Here is a 16,489-nt window from a genome sequence, read left to right as displayed (position 1 = left end):
AGCTGCGCGCGCAGGAGGGAAAGGGTGGCTGGAGACTGACAGGAGGGGCGCGCGCGCGGCCTGGGTGTGACTAGAGGGGAGGGGCGCGCGAGCGAGAAGCCCGGGTGAGCGCGCGCAGGAGACAGAGAGCGCGCGCGCAGGGCTGGCTCTGCTGCTGCTGCTCCTGCTCTTGCTCTTGCTCTTGCTTGCTGCACACTGGAAGCAGAGAGGAGGCGTTGGAAGGGATCCTCGGGCGCCAGCCTCTCAGGTAAGAAGACACAGAAGGATAGAAGGAAGGAAGGGTTGCTGCTGCTGCTGGTGTTGCCAGTTCAAAGGCTTCCTCCCTTCATTCCGCTGAAAGGGGTGCAAAAGCTAGGCTGCTGCCTTTGCTGTCTGAAAGGGGCTTTTGTGTTACCCTATGCGACTACACAACCAAGCCATTCTCCTGTGGCTGTGTGTGTGTGCTTAGTTGTTGTTGCGTGCCTTCAAGAAGTCCTTTCTGACCCCAGGCCACTTAGGGCTGACTCTGCCATGAACCTATATCTTCTTGGCAAGCTTCTTCGGAGACTTTTTTTGCCATCCTCTGAGGCTGAGAGAGTGTGACTCCCTTCCATGGGTTTCCATGGGCAGCGTTCGAACCCAGGCCTCCTCTCAGCCCTAGTCCCAACACACGCTGGCTCTGGGTCACTTACTTGCCCCCCTTTCCCTGCCTCCCTTCTTTAATCTGTGTGTGTGTGTGTATCTGCATTTGTGGGGTTGTATTATGTTCATTTATCTCTTTCTATAGCTTCTTCTGCCTGTGGGCTCTCCTCATTTACATTTGGTTATTTCCAGTTTTATGGGCTGGGAGTGAAAGTTTCTCACAATGAATGTTTTGTGATGGTTATCTTGCCAGGAAAACCCCATGAAACGTCTTGAAGGCACACAACAACAACAACAACAACAACAACACAGGAAGTGGTCTCCTTTGGAAACCCATAGGTACAATAACACCCCAAATCCACACCACAGTCATCCCTGATACAGAACCCACCTTCATCCATTCATTCAGGGGAAGATGGGTGGGATTTATCACTTTACCATAAATTATCTTTTTTAATTGTGTTTTATTAACAGCTCATCAGTTTTAATACTGTAAATATTTTAATATTGTAACAGTTAAATTCTGTTTTTTAAATATATTTTTATTAAGATTTATTACATACATTTAAAATAAAGGCAAAATCATATATTATTATTGTACACATATCCACACATATTTTCTTCTTGTTGTCATTTAACAACCAAATGAAATGTTTTTCTGTATTCCTTGGCTTCCTGCTTTAACAGTCGCTTTTGTGTGTGTTTTTAATGGTACAATACTTTGCTTTTAAATTGCAAGCAGCTTTGAGTCTCAGTTCTGGGGGGAAAGCAGTAGTATATAAATACTAACGCAGTAGGATTTGGGGGGTGAGGGATTGCAATACGTGTTGTCTACTAATCCAGAGACCAAGTCCTTAAAACAATCGAGGAAGTTTTGGCGACTTCATTTTGATAAGAAAGTCCCTGTTTCGAAGTCTTGGTCCCAGCTGCCTTTTGGCAAGTGACACTCATCACCTTCAGACTCTCCACCTGCCTTGGCTTTATGAGGCTGAGGCTGCATCTGCACTGCAGAAATAATCCACTTTGACGCCACTTTAAGTGCCCTGGCTCAGTGGTAGGAAATCCTGGGAACTGTAGCTTGTTCTGACAGAGAAGGCTAAATGTCTCTCAAAACTACAAATCCCAGAATGCCATAGCATCGAGCCAGGGCAGTTAGAGCGCTGTCAAACTGGATTATTTTGGCAATGTGGATGCAGCCTGAGTGGCTTTCGTTCCCCCCCCCCCACCTCTAGTCTCCCATAGCCCCCCATCTGCAAAAAGCGGGTTGTTATGCTAGCTTAATTTGCATGGAATTATTATTATTATTATTATTATTAATCATCATCATCACTTGGAAACACGGTTCATGTCCTGCATTTCAGGATGGCCTAAAAACAGGATGTGGGACTTTATGGACCTCTGGTCTGACAGAGCAAGGATCGCCCTGTGGTTTCTCTGACTAGTCCTGGGGTTTGTAAGGCATGTAGGCGGAGTAGAAAGCGCTGGAGGAGGCTGCGCTTTGTGTAGCCTCACTCTATTCTATTCTGTTCTATTCTTATTTATTTATTTCACTTTTGTGCTGCCTTTTTTCTCCCAGAGAAGGGGCCCCAAGGAAACTCACAGATAAAAACATTAAAATAAAACTTTACAATCGGAGTGAGCAGATTGTACCGCAAAAGGTCGGTCATTCAAGAAAAACGTAGGACATGACGAAATAAAAGCTGAACGTACCAATGTAAGTGTAAACCTACACTTCCCAAATGGAGGACATTTTGGAGTTCCTCCTGGACAGAAGACTGGGATGGAGAACATGTCCTGGAAAAGGAGGACATATGGTCACGCTTCCTCATAATAGAAGTTGCATATAACTCCTTCTTCCCAACACAATTGAAAATTAGACTTCCTTTTTCCTTTTTTGAAGAGTGCAATGAAGGATATTCAAAGACAAAGTGGCTTGAACAGAAGTCATTGTTGGTCTGTGAAGGTTGTGTATACAGCTTTCTTGAGGATACAATGCAGGAGTTTAATACAGATATATTTCAAACAGGACAGGAATATTCAGAATCCTATCTTTATGACCTCTAGTTATCTACATTAATAGAGACAGAAATGTATCTGACCAGAAATGTTTTGTTGTTTCTGCTGATTTGATTATTTCTGGAATATGGATTAAGGTACTACAGGTTGAGTCTCGGTTATCCAAAATGCTTGGAACAAGAAGCGTTTGGGTTTTGGATTTTGGGGATTTTTACATAATGAGATATCTTGGGGATGGGACCCAAGTTTAAACACAAAATTCATTTATGTCCCACATACACCTTATACACATAGCCCAAAGGTAATTTTATATAACATTTTCAATAATTTTCGTGCATGAAACAAAGTTTGCGTGCATTGAACCATCAACAAGCGAAGGAGTCACTATGTCAGCCACCCATGAAAAAAGCTTTGGGTTTTGGAACTGCGGATAATAGAAATTTAATCTGTACTTTATAAACTGGACATTTGAACTGATGCTGAGAAATCCCACAATTGCAGTTTCTACTGAAGGCAAAAACTATAAGGATAAGTAGTGAAAAAGAAAACTTGGGACACTCTAGTTAGTCTAGAAGAGCAGCCCTTTTTGGACTGATCCTCCCCCCCCCAAAAAAAAAAATCCTCACAGTTTGCACATATGCAAAGGGACCTTGTAGCACTTTTGAGACTAACTGAAAGAAATAAGTTGGCAGTATGTGCTTTTGTAGACTTCAGCCTACTTCCTCAGATGCATGTTAACTTATTTCAGTTAGTCTCAAAGGCTCTGCAAGATTCCTTTGCATACTGATTTTCTAGATTAGCATGGCTGTACCTTTGAATTTTCATGTAACAACTTTGGCTGACACTTTTTGCTCAAGTTGGTGGAGCCATAGATACACATGATGGAAATAGCATTGCACTTCTTCAGTCTAGTTAACACTGAGCCAAGTGTTGCCTTCACTGTTTTTGACGTCATCATCATCAAGGTAGCTAAGTGCTGTGGCTTACCAGCTGGCGCTGTAGAGTTACCTTGTGTTAATCATGTGGCAAAAGGACAGTGAACAGATGTTAAGAAAAATAAGATTTGTATAGGCTACAATAGGGAGAGACTTGCAATGCTTGTCAAAACTGCTCTGTGCAATAGCTTTACATAGTTTCTTGCTGGATTGTGACCTGAACCGTTGCCAGTAAAATGAGGTTTGCCTTACTAACTTCAAACCCTGCTCTGTGCATAATGCAGTACAGTTTCTATTGAACATGTGATAACAGCCAAACATTGAGTCATAGCTAATTGGACTCCTAATACTTACACTCCTTCTGCAGCTGTTTACATAGATAGTCAGTGGCTTCTTCAGTTGTTAACTATTGAATATTTATCAAATGTTTACTGCTTGCTTGCTAGGCCTTTATGTCTAACGTATCCAAGACTGACAGCTTTATAAATCTCCACAGGAGGTTGTAATTGAGCTTACTTTTGTTGCTTCAGTTTAGTTGATCAATGCATAACAATAAAAGAAAAGTGGAGCAAACCCAATATCTCTTACCACCACCACTTTCCTATCTTTATTACTCCTCCTATTGATACAAAAGTAGTGGGAGAATAATCTGCTCTGTCAGATTGTGGAGTAAGTCTTGAATTTATTGCTAATGAAAATGTTTTCTAAATGTCACACTTGTCTACTGTTAAATTGTCAAATTTGTGTTTCCTAAAGAAGCATGTGTAAAATCATGACTGTGACAAAACATTGGCTTGTTACTAAGTACAGTCTTCATAATATAAAAGGTATGTGGCCTTTGTGCCCAGAGGGCTTGGATGGTGCCTGTATGCTTCTAGACTGTATAAACCTTGAACTGTATAATCCAAACCCTTTGGCTAAAAAAAGCCACATACCTTTTGCACTGCAGAACTGGTTGCTTTGAAAAAGAGAGAGCCTTCTGCTTCTCATCTCCCAACACGACCAAGAATAGGAGTGGGGAAAGTGCAGCCATTCAGTTGCATGTGGCCTCCGGTTTCCAGTTTTAAAGCCACTGAAGCCCTCTTGCCAGTCGCCTCAAACCTTCCAAACTGCTTCCATTGTTAAAAAGTAAAGGTTTTGTGGGATTTACTATTGACCTTCCTCTGAAAACCACACGAAAAGCTCCCTAAGTGTGTGAAAACATACAAAAATAGCCCCATTCATCTCCCAGAACATCACCTCCCAATACCTCTATTTTCATAGGAGTCGCCCTCAAAATGACAACAGAATTAATGATAATACATGTATTAAGAAACTGGTGACAGCTTCATAATATTAAACTACATATACTGTAGACACCATGGAACATAATAGCAAACAGTTGGGAAGTCAGATAATTCATATGGACTTAGTGGATGATCTTGTTGACAACGATACAGTGGGACCTTGCTATCTGCTGGGATTTGGTTCCAGGACCCCCGTGTGGATACGAAAATCTGTACAGGCTCAAGTCCCATTAAATACAATGGCATAATAAAATTGTATCCTTTACATAAATCTGCAAATTCAAGGTTTGCTCTTTAGAATTTACAGTGCGTCCTCGCCTTACACGGGGGATCCGTTCCGGATCCCTGTGTGTAAGGCGAATTCCGCCTATGCTCGAGCCCCATTGGAAACAATGGGGCTCGTGCGCAGGTGCGTGCGGGGCGCAACGGGCGCACGCGCCCATTCAATTGAATGGGACGCGCCGTGGCTTGAGCGCATATGCTCAAGGCCGTGTATGGCGCGCCCGCGTATGGCGCGGGCGCACTGTATATATTTTTCTGAATATTTTCAAGCCGTGGATGCTTGAATCTGTGCATAAAGAATCCATGGAATCAGATATTTCCTTGAAACTGACAGACATACTGGCCTCTTATTTATTTATTTATTTATTTATTTATTTATTTGTATCCCGCTCTTTTCCCAGGACTGGGACTGGAAGTCACCCATGAGTTTTATTTAAATAGAAAAGCAACCATTAACTCAATAGCCTTATTCAAACCCACACTCATGAGCTTCAATGCTCATGTTCACCTTGCTTCATACAACACTATTAATTTGAGGAGGTGAGAAAGTTTGGGTTCCATGTTCAAGTAAGTGTGGTTCCTAGTTTCTGAGCTCAAACAAACTGTGGTTAGTCTTAATAGTGGTCTAGAGAATTAAGCCAGCTTCAGGCCATGGCTTATGAGCCTGGCTTGTTTTCTTAAATCACATTTGGTGATTAAATTAACTGTGGTTAACTGAATGAGTCAATTTACCAGTTTCCACTATGTGGTTATTCTGCTGGAGCGGGGCAGGGAGAATATACAAGATTGAGGCTCACACAGACTTGTTTCTAAATTTTATAAACAGCAGCTGTGTCATACAGCAGAGCTTCAGTTATGCTAAGTAATAATTGTCATAGCTAAATGTTAGGAGAGAAGAGATTTCATCCTTCTCTGGCATGCGACTTGTATAGAAAAAAAAATCTATGCCTTGATGCCTCAACCTGCAGGTGGGCTTTCAGAGAGATGTATGGGCCAAAGCTAAATACCTTTCCCATTGTTTTTAATTTGGAGGCAAAATTGCAAGAGTCCAGACTTTGTGTGAACAAAGTTCATTTGCACAGCATAGTTTTCCTGTTTCACATTCCAGTGCAGATTCCTGTTCTGCCTTGAAGGGAGAATTGGGAAACCCCTGATAAGGGCCTGAGATGTGATTTGATGGATGTAGGAAGAGGGAATTGGTGAAAGTGGTATGAATAACTTTTGCTGATGCATTCTGTAACACACACACCAGTTCAGTTTCTCTGATGAGGATTTGCTAAGTTGGAAGATCCTGCAGACATAAGTCAAATTTTTTTTTAAACAGTCTTAAGGTAGAAAAAATGAGCAGAGATTTAATTAGAAAATAAATATCACATAGACTTCCACTCCCACCCACCCCCAAAAATTCAGTGCAACCCCCCCCCCCCCCCAATATCTTCAGATCATAAATCTCTATTTTTGGGTAAATCTTTTTGAACTGGCATTTATTTGTGTTTTCTGTGGCCATAGTGGCTTTGTGTATGACTCACAGAATGACATCTTGCTTCTTCACACTGGTTTAAGGATCACATACCCCACGTGAAATTATTATCAGTGTTGGGACCCTTTCACAGAACACTTTGATTCTGCTTTAACTACCATGGAAACATCCTTTGGAATCTTGGGATGTATAGTTTGGTGATGCATCAGAAGAGCTCTCTGGCTGAAAATTTTGAATACCTCATGAAACTACAAATTCCAGAATTTCATAAGATGGAACCATGGCAGTTAAAGTGAAATCAGAATGCTACAGTTGTGTAATGTGAAAGGGTCCTTGATCTCACGTGGATCATCATGTGATGTCTGTGCAATTTGCATGGATCTCTGTAAAAATGGAGAGCTGAATTTGCTGCATGAGTTAATACTGATTCAGAAATAGCAATTCTAAACATGTGGCATGATAATCTATCTAGTACGAATTCACTGAGTTGAAGTTGAGTGAATGGCTAGGTAACCTGTGTCCCATCAGATGTTGTTGAACTCCAATTGCTGTCAAGTCTTTGTCAGCCAGACCACTGGTGAGACAAGATGGGAACTGTAGATGTTTAATACAAGTTGAGTGTCTCTTATCTGGAAATCTGAAATACTCCAAAATCAAAAATTGTCCACATGGGTTACTGAGATAGTGATACTTTTACTTCCTGATTGTTCAGCTTTACACAAATTTTGTTTCATGCACAAAATCATAAAAAATATTTTGTATAAAATTACTTTCAGGCTATAGGTATAAGATATATGTGTACGAGTCTCAGCTCAGCCATGAAAACCCACTGGGTGTCCTTGGGCAAGTCACATGCTGCCAGCCTCAGGGGAAGTCAGTGACAAATCTCTGAACATATCTTACCAAGAAAACCCCATGATAGGTGTGCCTTAGGGTTGCATCAGTTGGAAACAACTGTAAGGCCCCCAACAACAATAAGAAACATAAACAAATTCTTTGTTTAGACTTGGGTATCATTATGTGTGTGCAAATATTCCAAAATCTGAAAAAAACAACAACCAGAAATCCAAAACACATCTGGTCCCAAGTAGTTCGGTTAAGGGATACTCAACCTGTATCAGGAGAGTCAATTTTATTCTCCTTCTGTTATAGGTTATCATAATGAGGAAGCAGAAAAACAAGTGTATTGCAAATAAGAAAAGTAAACAAAATTAGAGATGTTAATAAAATTGTTGATAAAAACCATACACAATTGAAGGCTGCCAGTGTTGTCCTTTGCAGCCTTTGACACCGTTGATCACTGTCTCCTAGTTGACATACTCTCTGACCTTGGGTTTTCAGACTCGGTTCTCAACTGGTTTAGATCTTATTTGTCTGGCAGATCTTTTGCAGTGGTTGCAGGTGGTCAGACTTCTTCTCCTGTTCCCTTATTTGTTGGAGTTCCCCAGGGCTTTGTTCCCCTTCTGTTTTCTCTCTACACGGTGTCCTTAGGTAAACTCATTAGCTCTTTTGGTTTCTCCTACCATCTGTATGCCGATGACAGCCAGTTGTATCTTTCCACCCCTGACCTTTCTCCAAGGCTTGAACAGCAAGTTTCGTCTTGTCTCGCAGCTGTCTCTCAGTGGATGCGCCATCGGCGCTTGAAGCTCAACATGTCCAAGACGGAGCTTCTTGTCTTTCCTCCTAAGTCCGCCCTTCAACACTCCTTTTCTGTCTCTGTTGACAACATTTCTATTCAACCAGTCCAGCAAGCCCGCAGTCTTGGTTTTATCTTTGATTCTTCTCTGTCGTGTATCCCGCAGATCCAGACCACAGCCAAGGCTTGCCGATTCTTATTATACAATATTGCCAAAATCTGACCGTATCTCTCCGCCTCTTCTGCCAAGATCCTGGTCCATGCCCTAGTGGTCTCACGACTTGATTACTGTAATGTTCTCCTGGCTGGGCTTCCTCTTTCTCACCTCCGTCCTTTAATCTCTGTCCAGCATTCAGCTGCACGCATTATCACATCTGCCCACCGCTCTGACCACATCTCTCCTGTGCTGGCATCCCTTCACTGGCTCCCCCTCCCTTTCCGCATTCAGTATAAGCTCCTGCTGTCGACGTTTAAAGCCCTCCATGGGCTGGCCCCTCCTTACTTATCAGATCTTATTTTTCCTCACCTTCCCACTAGGGCCCTCGGTTCTGGTAGTCAAGATCTGCTGTCCCAGCCCATGATTTCCTCTGCCCCATCTCGAATTCGCCCCTTTTCACTCGCTGCCCCTCACTCCTGGAACCTTCTTCCCCCACAAGCAAGAACCATCACTTCTTTAACCAGCTTCAAAACTGAGTTGAAGACCATCCTGTTCAGAGAAGCGTTGCCAGACATTTCATAATTGTCACTTGCTATTTGATGTTCCTTTGTTTCCTGTTTTATTGAATCATTCCCTGTATTGCTATGTCCTTCCTCCAGTCCATCTCCCCTGATCCAGGCCTCGGAGGTAGAGAAGAACTGTTGGCCCTCATCCCCTTCCCCTTCTCCTTTTGTGTCGTGTCTTTTTAGATTGTAAGCCTTAGGGCAGGGAACCATCCAATTAAAAAGATTGTATGTACAGCGCTGTGTAAATTTACAGCGCTTTTAATAATAATAATAATAATAATAATAATAATAATAATAATAATACCATAACCCCAGTTCCTATCCGTACAGATGACTAGTGGCTTACCTAATAAGAAAACCAGTTTTGATGGTCAAACATCTCCTTTTTCATCATCTGATGAAAATTAGCATGTGCCTTGGGTAAAGTTATTAAGAAAGTAGCACCACTTTTCACACAACTGTTGTTAAGAAGCAGAACCCTTTGGCACCATCTTTGTCAGAATTATTTCTCTTGCTTTTTTCTAGATAAGATTCTGATTGGGATGGAGTCTGTATAGGAGACCTAGGATGTATCCACACTGCAGAAACAATCCAATTTGACACCACTTTATCTGCCATGGCTCAGTGATGTGGAATTACAGGATTTGTAGTTTTGTGAAACATTTAGCCTTCTCTGGCAGAGTTCTGATGCCCCAATAAACTAAATTTCCCATTATTCCACAGCTTTGAGCAATGGCAGTTAAAGTAGTGTCAAACTGGATTATTTCTGCAGTACAGATGCAGCCCTAGAAAGGATGGATTTAGAGAATAAAAACCTTGCACACCTGAATACCGATACTAATTGAGGAAGACTGAATCAATATTTGGATACTCTCATCATCAGAAGTCAGTAATGGCCATCCCTGTCTGGGAATGATGGAAATTGCAGCACATCTAAAAGTCGCCAGATTTGGGAAGGTTGGCCCAAATTCTCAAATAGTTAGATTTTTGTTGTTGTTTGCAGCATCTTTTTAGTGGTTATTTTACTTACCGTATATACTCGACTATAAATCGATGTCATGTATAAGTTGAGGGCAGGTTTTGGAGCCAAAATAATGGTTTTTGATGTGACATATGGGTAAGTTGATGGTAAAACTTTGAGGCATGTAACAAAGGATCTAAGCAATGTTTTCTAAACTTTGGTCCTCCAAATGTTTTGGACTTAATTTCCCAGAATTCCTGATTGTTGGTCAAGATGGCTAGGGCTTTTGGGAATTGAAGTCCACTTGAAAGGCCAAAGTCTGGGAAACACTGGCCTCATACAGACAGGCCAAAATAAAGCTGCTTCGGGTCACTTTGGAGGTATGCTGTTTCAATGATGCATGTGTACTAGGAGTCCAGAAGTTGCACCAAACCTGAGTTCTAGTCCTTAGGACCGGATCGTGGCTTTGGCGCGGCTTCTGGACTCTTAGGACACATTTAAACAGCATACCTCCAAAGTGACCCGAAGCAGCTTTATTTTGGCCTGTCTGTATGGGGCCACTGAAAAAGGATGAAGCAAAGAAAACAATGCCAAGGAACTTAGAAACTTCCAGCAGGCATTTTGTGCTCATACTAAAGGAAGGATGGATGAGAGAATAGAAAGGGTCAGTTCTTCCAGAAGAGATTATGCTCTTGCCTGTCACCAGGGGATGGTTTTCTATTTTTTTTAAAAAAAAGAGTTAAAATACAGTACTTACCTTGACCCATGGACAAGTCAACTCAGGTTTTTTGAGTTAATTTTTTGCTTAAAATGTATAGACTTATACATGAGTATATACAATAATCTAATTCACTTACATGTCACAGCCTTTTTTCAGAATTGACTTGGCATATGGGAATTCATATTCACTGTGATGTTTCAGCTTTAGAAATTGTTCTTGCCCTATCCCAATCACCAGTTAATCAGTGCTAAGAAAAAAAAACTAGCTAGGAAAATGGTTGCACCAACATAGACAGACTGTTGCCTGGCTAAACATTTGGGCTTGGACTGGTGAAGTGCAATTCTGTACGATTGGCTAGTTGCTTCAGTACCAGAGCTGGGTGGTAGCTGTTGGTGATGATTTCATATAAACTAGTTTTTCCTCTTTTAATATACGGGTTCTGATTACATCACCAGCAAACACTTAGCAGGTATCCCTAATAAGCACTGAGCAGCTATTTCCCTAACTTTTAGGTTTGGTCACTGAACAGACTTGACTGTTCATGCCCACACAAAAAAGCTAGGATGTTTCTTCAGTAAATAATAATATGGTCCCAACAGATAAGGCAGAATGATCGCACGTAGCCATGGCAACAGCATTTTGTGTGTGGGATTTTTAATGTGGGAATGTGCAGGTATCCTTGGTTATTGCTCAGCATTTTTGATCAGCTAGCTTAAGGAAGCAATTTACATTTAAAGTAAAATCACCTTTTGAGCAGTGGGGATGTATATACTTCAAAACTAGGACTTGGACCAAATTAGGAAGGCTGTTTTACATTGACTTTAGTTGAATTTCTCAGTTAATAAAAGGCTTCAGGTCTGAGTTGCAGTACTCTTCCATTTAAACACTGCAAGATAAGAATAGACATAATTGTCTAACTTTGTTCCAATTTTATGTATGCTTCTGGTACATAAGATATTACCCTTTCAGCTTTTTGATTGTTCTGACCTATTGTTCATGGCTAAGTGATGTGGGGAGTGAAGCAAAAATAGCAATCTTATTTAGGCACACAGAGCAGCAAAAGGTGAATATCTGAGAGCTAAGCGGCTCTCAGAAAATGTAAGTAACAAATCATAATATATAAATAGCAATCCCAGGACTTAAAATTAATAGTTTGGTACTTAACAATGTGACCCTAATTTCATAGCATGCCTCTGAATGATTCGTTTTCATAAATGTACTCTTGAATGATTAAAGAAATGTTCAGCCACCTTTGAATTTCCACTTTCATTTGGCAAGTACAGTATTATTAAATACAAGTGACTGCAAGGAACTCTTAGGTAGTAAATCACAATTGACTATTGTATTAATGTTGTAACGGAACACAGGTTTAAATTCACACATTTATGCACACATATTGTTTAACAATGCATATATGAGAAATGAACAGTCTGGTGATGAAAATATGGCAGTACCTGTTATCTGTAGGTTTCTAATTCACCACCATAACTGAGCAATGAAATAGCATGTCACTCAGTATCTTATCAAGATTATTTTAAAATTTCACTTACAGAGATTGCTAAACAGGACAGCTAGCTATTTTGTGGTCATTGCTCATCTCTGTCCCTCCCCAGAAAGTTTGGATATCTTATTTCATGCTGGCATTCTGCAGATCTGCAGTGTCCAATGTGAAGTAAGCCTAATGCCTCCATCTCTTCACATTTTCCGATACAGTAGGTGAATAGCAATAAATGTGAATTGAGATATCTCTATTATGTTTAAGTTCTCTGACATATAAAAGAAGAGTAGATAGGGTTTGTCTCCTAGGATCTCCTAGGAGCATGTGGCTATCAGAAAGGGAATTGCCATCTTAACACTGTCTTTAAACAACCTTTACTGATTTACAAAATTTTGAATTTTTGAAACAGTACTTGAAACACTGATCCGTGTGATTTTATGGTTAGCAAATCCCTTTGCCCCACACACGTTCTGAGGATATAAAATCCAACATACTGCTATTGCAACTTGTAATTTATCTTCAGTTGAAATCAGTTTTTAAAGTTGGGTACTAGAAGGATTTCACAAAGGACTTCTGTTTCTGTCTTTGTTGAATCGAAGACCTTGGTTTCTGTTCTGAAAGAATGGCTGCTTTCAATTACTTTCTAGCTAGATAAAGTAACTGAAACAGCAGCTGCATTGCAAGTGCATTGAGGAAAAGGGCCAACCCTGTTTGCACAACTTACAGTAGAATTTGTGAAAGTGCTGGGTAAATTAAGAAAATTTCTGCTCTTGAAGCCATTTTGAGGATTTTAAAATTAGTTCCTCCAGTCCTCCTAATCATTTTTCCTTATGACTCAGACTTAAGGCAGTGCTGGAATACTGTAATATTCTTCTGATTTATTTATGTAATCATGGTTACCCAATTGGTGTCTTTTACATGCGGTGTTGTTGTTTTTTAAAAAAATAAGATGTCTCAGGGAAAGTACTGTTTAAGGAACATATTCTGAAAAGAAGCAGAGCAAATGCTTACACCATGGTACAAAAACAACTCAAAGGTCGGTTACACACTGGTACTTTAGTGTGTGACGAGCACGCACTAGGGTTACAAAAGGGCAGTGCTTCCGCACCGCCCTAACCCTAGTGCGTGCTCGTCACGCACTAAACGGCGCCGGCCCTTCCATACGGCCGCCGCCGTGAGGACGTCACGGCCACGCCGCCTCTAGACGGGGCGGCGCGGACGTGACGTCCTTGCTCCGCGCCAGGGCGCTTAGTGCGCCCTGAACACGGAGCAGGAAGGAGCTCCGTTTCGGAGCTCCTTCCTGGTTTAGTCCGCTGGGCGCAGCCTTCAGATGGCTGCGCCCAGCGGACTAAAAGAGAAAGGGGCCAAGTGGTCCCTTTCTCTTCTCCCCGCCGCCGCAGGGTGTCCTTGGGGTTTGAAGCCCCAGGGACACCCCTTTTCAGGCTGCGGGGAAGCGGCGTTTTGCTGCTTCCCCGCAGCCTGAAAAGCGGCGGATCGGGGCCTCAGTGGCTGCCGTTCTGGTTGCTGAGGCCCCGATACTTCGGGGAAAGGGACGGGGCCAGACCGCCCCAAATGGGCGGTCTATAACCCGCCAAATGCTGTATTTAGCTACGCCTGGACTCCTTACAAAATGGGCTGAACCTATTGTTAAGTTTGGGTTCCGTAGTCATCTGCTTGTTCCTCACATGAGGCTTGACTCCTTGGTCTGTATATGTAATAATGACAAGTCTGATATTAGTGCTGATTATTGTAGTAGCTTTCCTTGTCCATCCGCACAAGTCACTGAGCAGTTACATACAGAGTTCTGACTCTATTTCTGTCCCCTTTCACCTTGGTTTCTTGTCTGTCAACTGCTTGAAGAATTTCTTCTGTCATCTATTAGGGCTTACCTTTCTTCTTGGCTAAAGGTAGTATGTTTTTGCATTCCTCCCTGACAATGCCTCTGGTTTCAATCCAGTGTTCTTCTGGCTCCCAGTCAATTAGGCTTAATAATGCAAATCTATTTTTGACATTATCTGTAAATTCTACAGAGATGTTCTTCTGGTTGTATTTTGACATGATAGTTGGTTTCGTGTTGTTCTTTAGCTTTTATTTTTTATATTAGTAGTTCATAATCTGTGCCAATAGTGCATTGAGTGCCATCCAACCTGAGAGTGTCTGTCATCTTCCGACACTGTCTCTAATTTCATTTTGGATTGTCTTATCATAGGTTTTTTTGTGGTAAAAGCCATTCAAAAGATTTTTACCATGCTGCCTCTTCTGCAGTACCGTCTACTGTTAGCTATGCTGTTACTGCTATAGTCTCTGAGAGATCCTCCACCAGCATTATCCTCGCCACACTACTGCTGTTGCCCAGTGGATGTTTAGCACATTAATGGCTGAAACAGATGGCCGTATAGGGGTGGCTTAATGCCACACCTTTGAGCACTGGATTGGAGCTTTGGCAACCGCACACCATGGCTTGAATCCAGTTTTTTTGGCTGCTCCTTTTCTCACCAGAAGAAGGGCACTCTTTCTGCCACTGCCACGGCTATTCTGAGCTCCTGTGGTGTATGAACGCCCAGCTACTGGAGCACCACAACAATGCCCGCCATCTGGTCGGGCGGGCAATGTGGCACTAGCTTGGGGCTGTGTCAGGGCATGCATCATCTAAACCCCATGCCACCCCCAAGACAGCATATTGTGCCGGTCTGTTTTGTCCCTGAGTCTGGCTTTGCAGCAAAAGTTTGTCAGGTATAGGAGACTCTACCAGCATCACTGCTGCCGTCACCATAGGCTGTTGCCTCACAGAAGCATGCAGTCTCACCATTGTGGAAAGATAGTGCTGTTGGTTCTCCCAGTAATTTCTCAGATTCTGCTTTAAGTTGAGCGGACAAGATTGGTCCTTTTCCTCACTGCACTTGCCATGCAGCTGCTGTTTAAGTGACTTTATCCAGCAAGAAAGCAATTGAAAGCAGCCATTCTTTATTTTCTCAAGTATATCAATATATAGATATTTTGTTGTTGTTCTATGGCCTCAGATGACACTGAAAAATGTCTACTCTTGTTCTTAAAAATAAAAAACTTGGTTTGTGTCATTCAGCATAATTTCTGTTTTTTGATTCATAGCTCATCAGTCTGCTGTTGTGCCACCTGAGAACAGCTGCTAGCAAGGCAGAACAATGGCTGCTAGCAAGACAAAAAACCAGAGTTCCCTGGCCCTCCACAAAGTAATCATGGTTGGCAGTGGTGGTGTGGGCAAATCAGCACTTACACTTCAGTTTATGTATGATGAGGTAAGAGGTTTTGTAATTCTTGTGCTCATCTTAAATTTCAGTAGAATGACTGCAATAAGTTTCAGTAGGCTGGTAGAAGATACTTCCTGGAAGAGCAAACTATTTTATCCTGTTCTTCCACACTCTTGTTATTTGGTAACACTCAAACAGTTAAAAAAACAATCAGTGCACAGAATTGTTCATTACGACAATAAAGTCCCTTTCCACAAGAAATCTTTAGATTCAAATCGTTTGTTATGTTTGTGTGTATGTGAAGGGTTCTAAAAGTGCTCAGGATAATATCAAGTGTTACTCTTACCCAGAACTCTGTACATTCTGCAGTGCCATGTTAATGCAGCATCAACATTTCCATTGGATTGACATCTGAACTCAATAAAAAATGGCATGTCTACAAAGCTGGTTTTGACATTGCTTTAACAGTTTCTGGTGGCTAGAGGGAGGAGGTCTTGGGAGAATTGGATTCAGCCCCATATATGTTGTTCACCAAGCAAGCGACAGCAATTGTAATGTTATATATAATTCAGTGTTAAATGGTTGCGTGCAGCATTTTTATTCATAAGGTGATAGGGATCTACTATGTTGAACAAGTATAGTGTGTCTGACCGAACATTGTAATGCACAGTATAGGCTGAGTATTCCTCATCCAAAATACTTTTGAATTTCAGATTTTTTTGGATTATGGATTTGTGCATGAAACAGTTTGTCTGCATCAAACCATCAAAAAGTAAAAGGGGTCACTATCTCAGCCACCTATGAAAACAGTTTTTTGTTTTGGAGTATAGGATTTAGAGTTCTGGGTAAGGGAGACTCAAACTCTGTGTGTGTGTGTGTATGTACACATACACACATATATACAGATATGTACACATTGTGTAGTGGCCAGTTCAAAAGGATCTGGACTCCACTAACTGATTTTTAATTGATAGGCTGGTGATGTCTGCCACCATGAAAATGATGTAATTTTAAGACATCCCAGTAAAAGTACATAACTTACACTGCAGAAATTACTGAATCTAAAAAGGTGACCTATTTTTAATGATATGTTGCATGATGAC

The 16,489-nt window shown here is 41.5% G+C and overlaps 1 protein-coding gene across 2 annotated transcripts in view; it reads left to right on the top strand.

Moving 5' to 3' along the window:
* Nucleotides 1-16,489, top strand: part of RALB (RAS like proto-oncogene B) — a 54,085-nt gene that overhangs the window by 29,582 nt on the left and 8,014 nt on the right. Inside the window, exons 1-2 of one of the 2 annotated variants that reach the window (XM_089520308.1) lie at nucleotides 161-247; nucleotides 15,268-15,434. In XM_089520308.1, the coding sequence (XP_089376434.1) occupies nucleotides 15,321-15,434 (114 nt within the window). In that variant the 5' untranslated portion in view covers nucleotides 161-247; nucleotides 15,268-15,320. Of the gene's footprint in view, nucleotides 1-160; nucleotides 248-15,267; nucleotides 15,435-16,489 lie in introns of those variants that run through there. The other variant, XM_089520309.1, reaches the window with a different exon arrangement.

The sequence above is a fragment of the Sceloporus occidentalis genome, unplaced genomic scaffold (genome assembly GCF_023333645.1).
Source record: "Sceloporus occidentalis isolate IW3139 unplaced genomic scaffold, rSceOcc1.0.p SCAF_4, whole genome shotgun sequence".
NCBI lineage: Eukaryota > Metazoa > Chordata > Lepidosauria > Squamata > Phrynosomatidae > Sceloporus > Sceloporus occidentalis.
The sequence above is the reverse complement of the archived record's forward strand: the minus strand, read 5'-3'. Positions and strand labels throughout refer to the sequence as shown.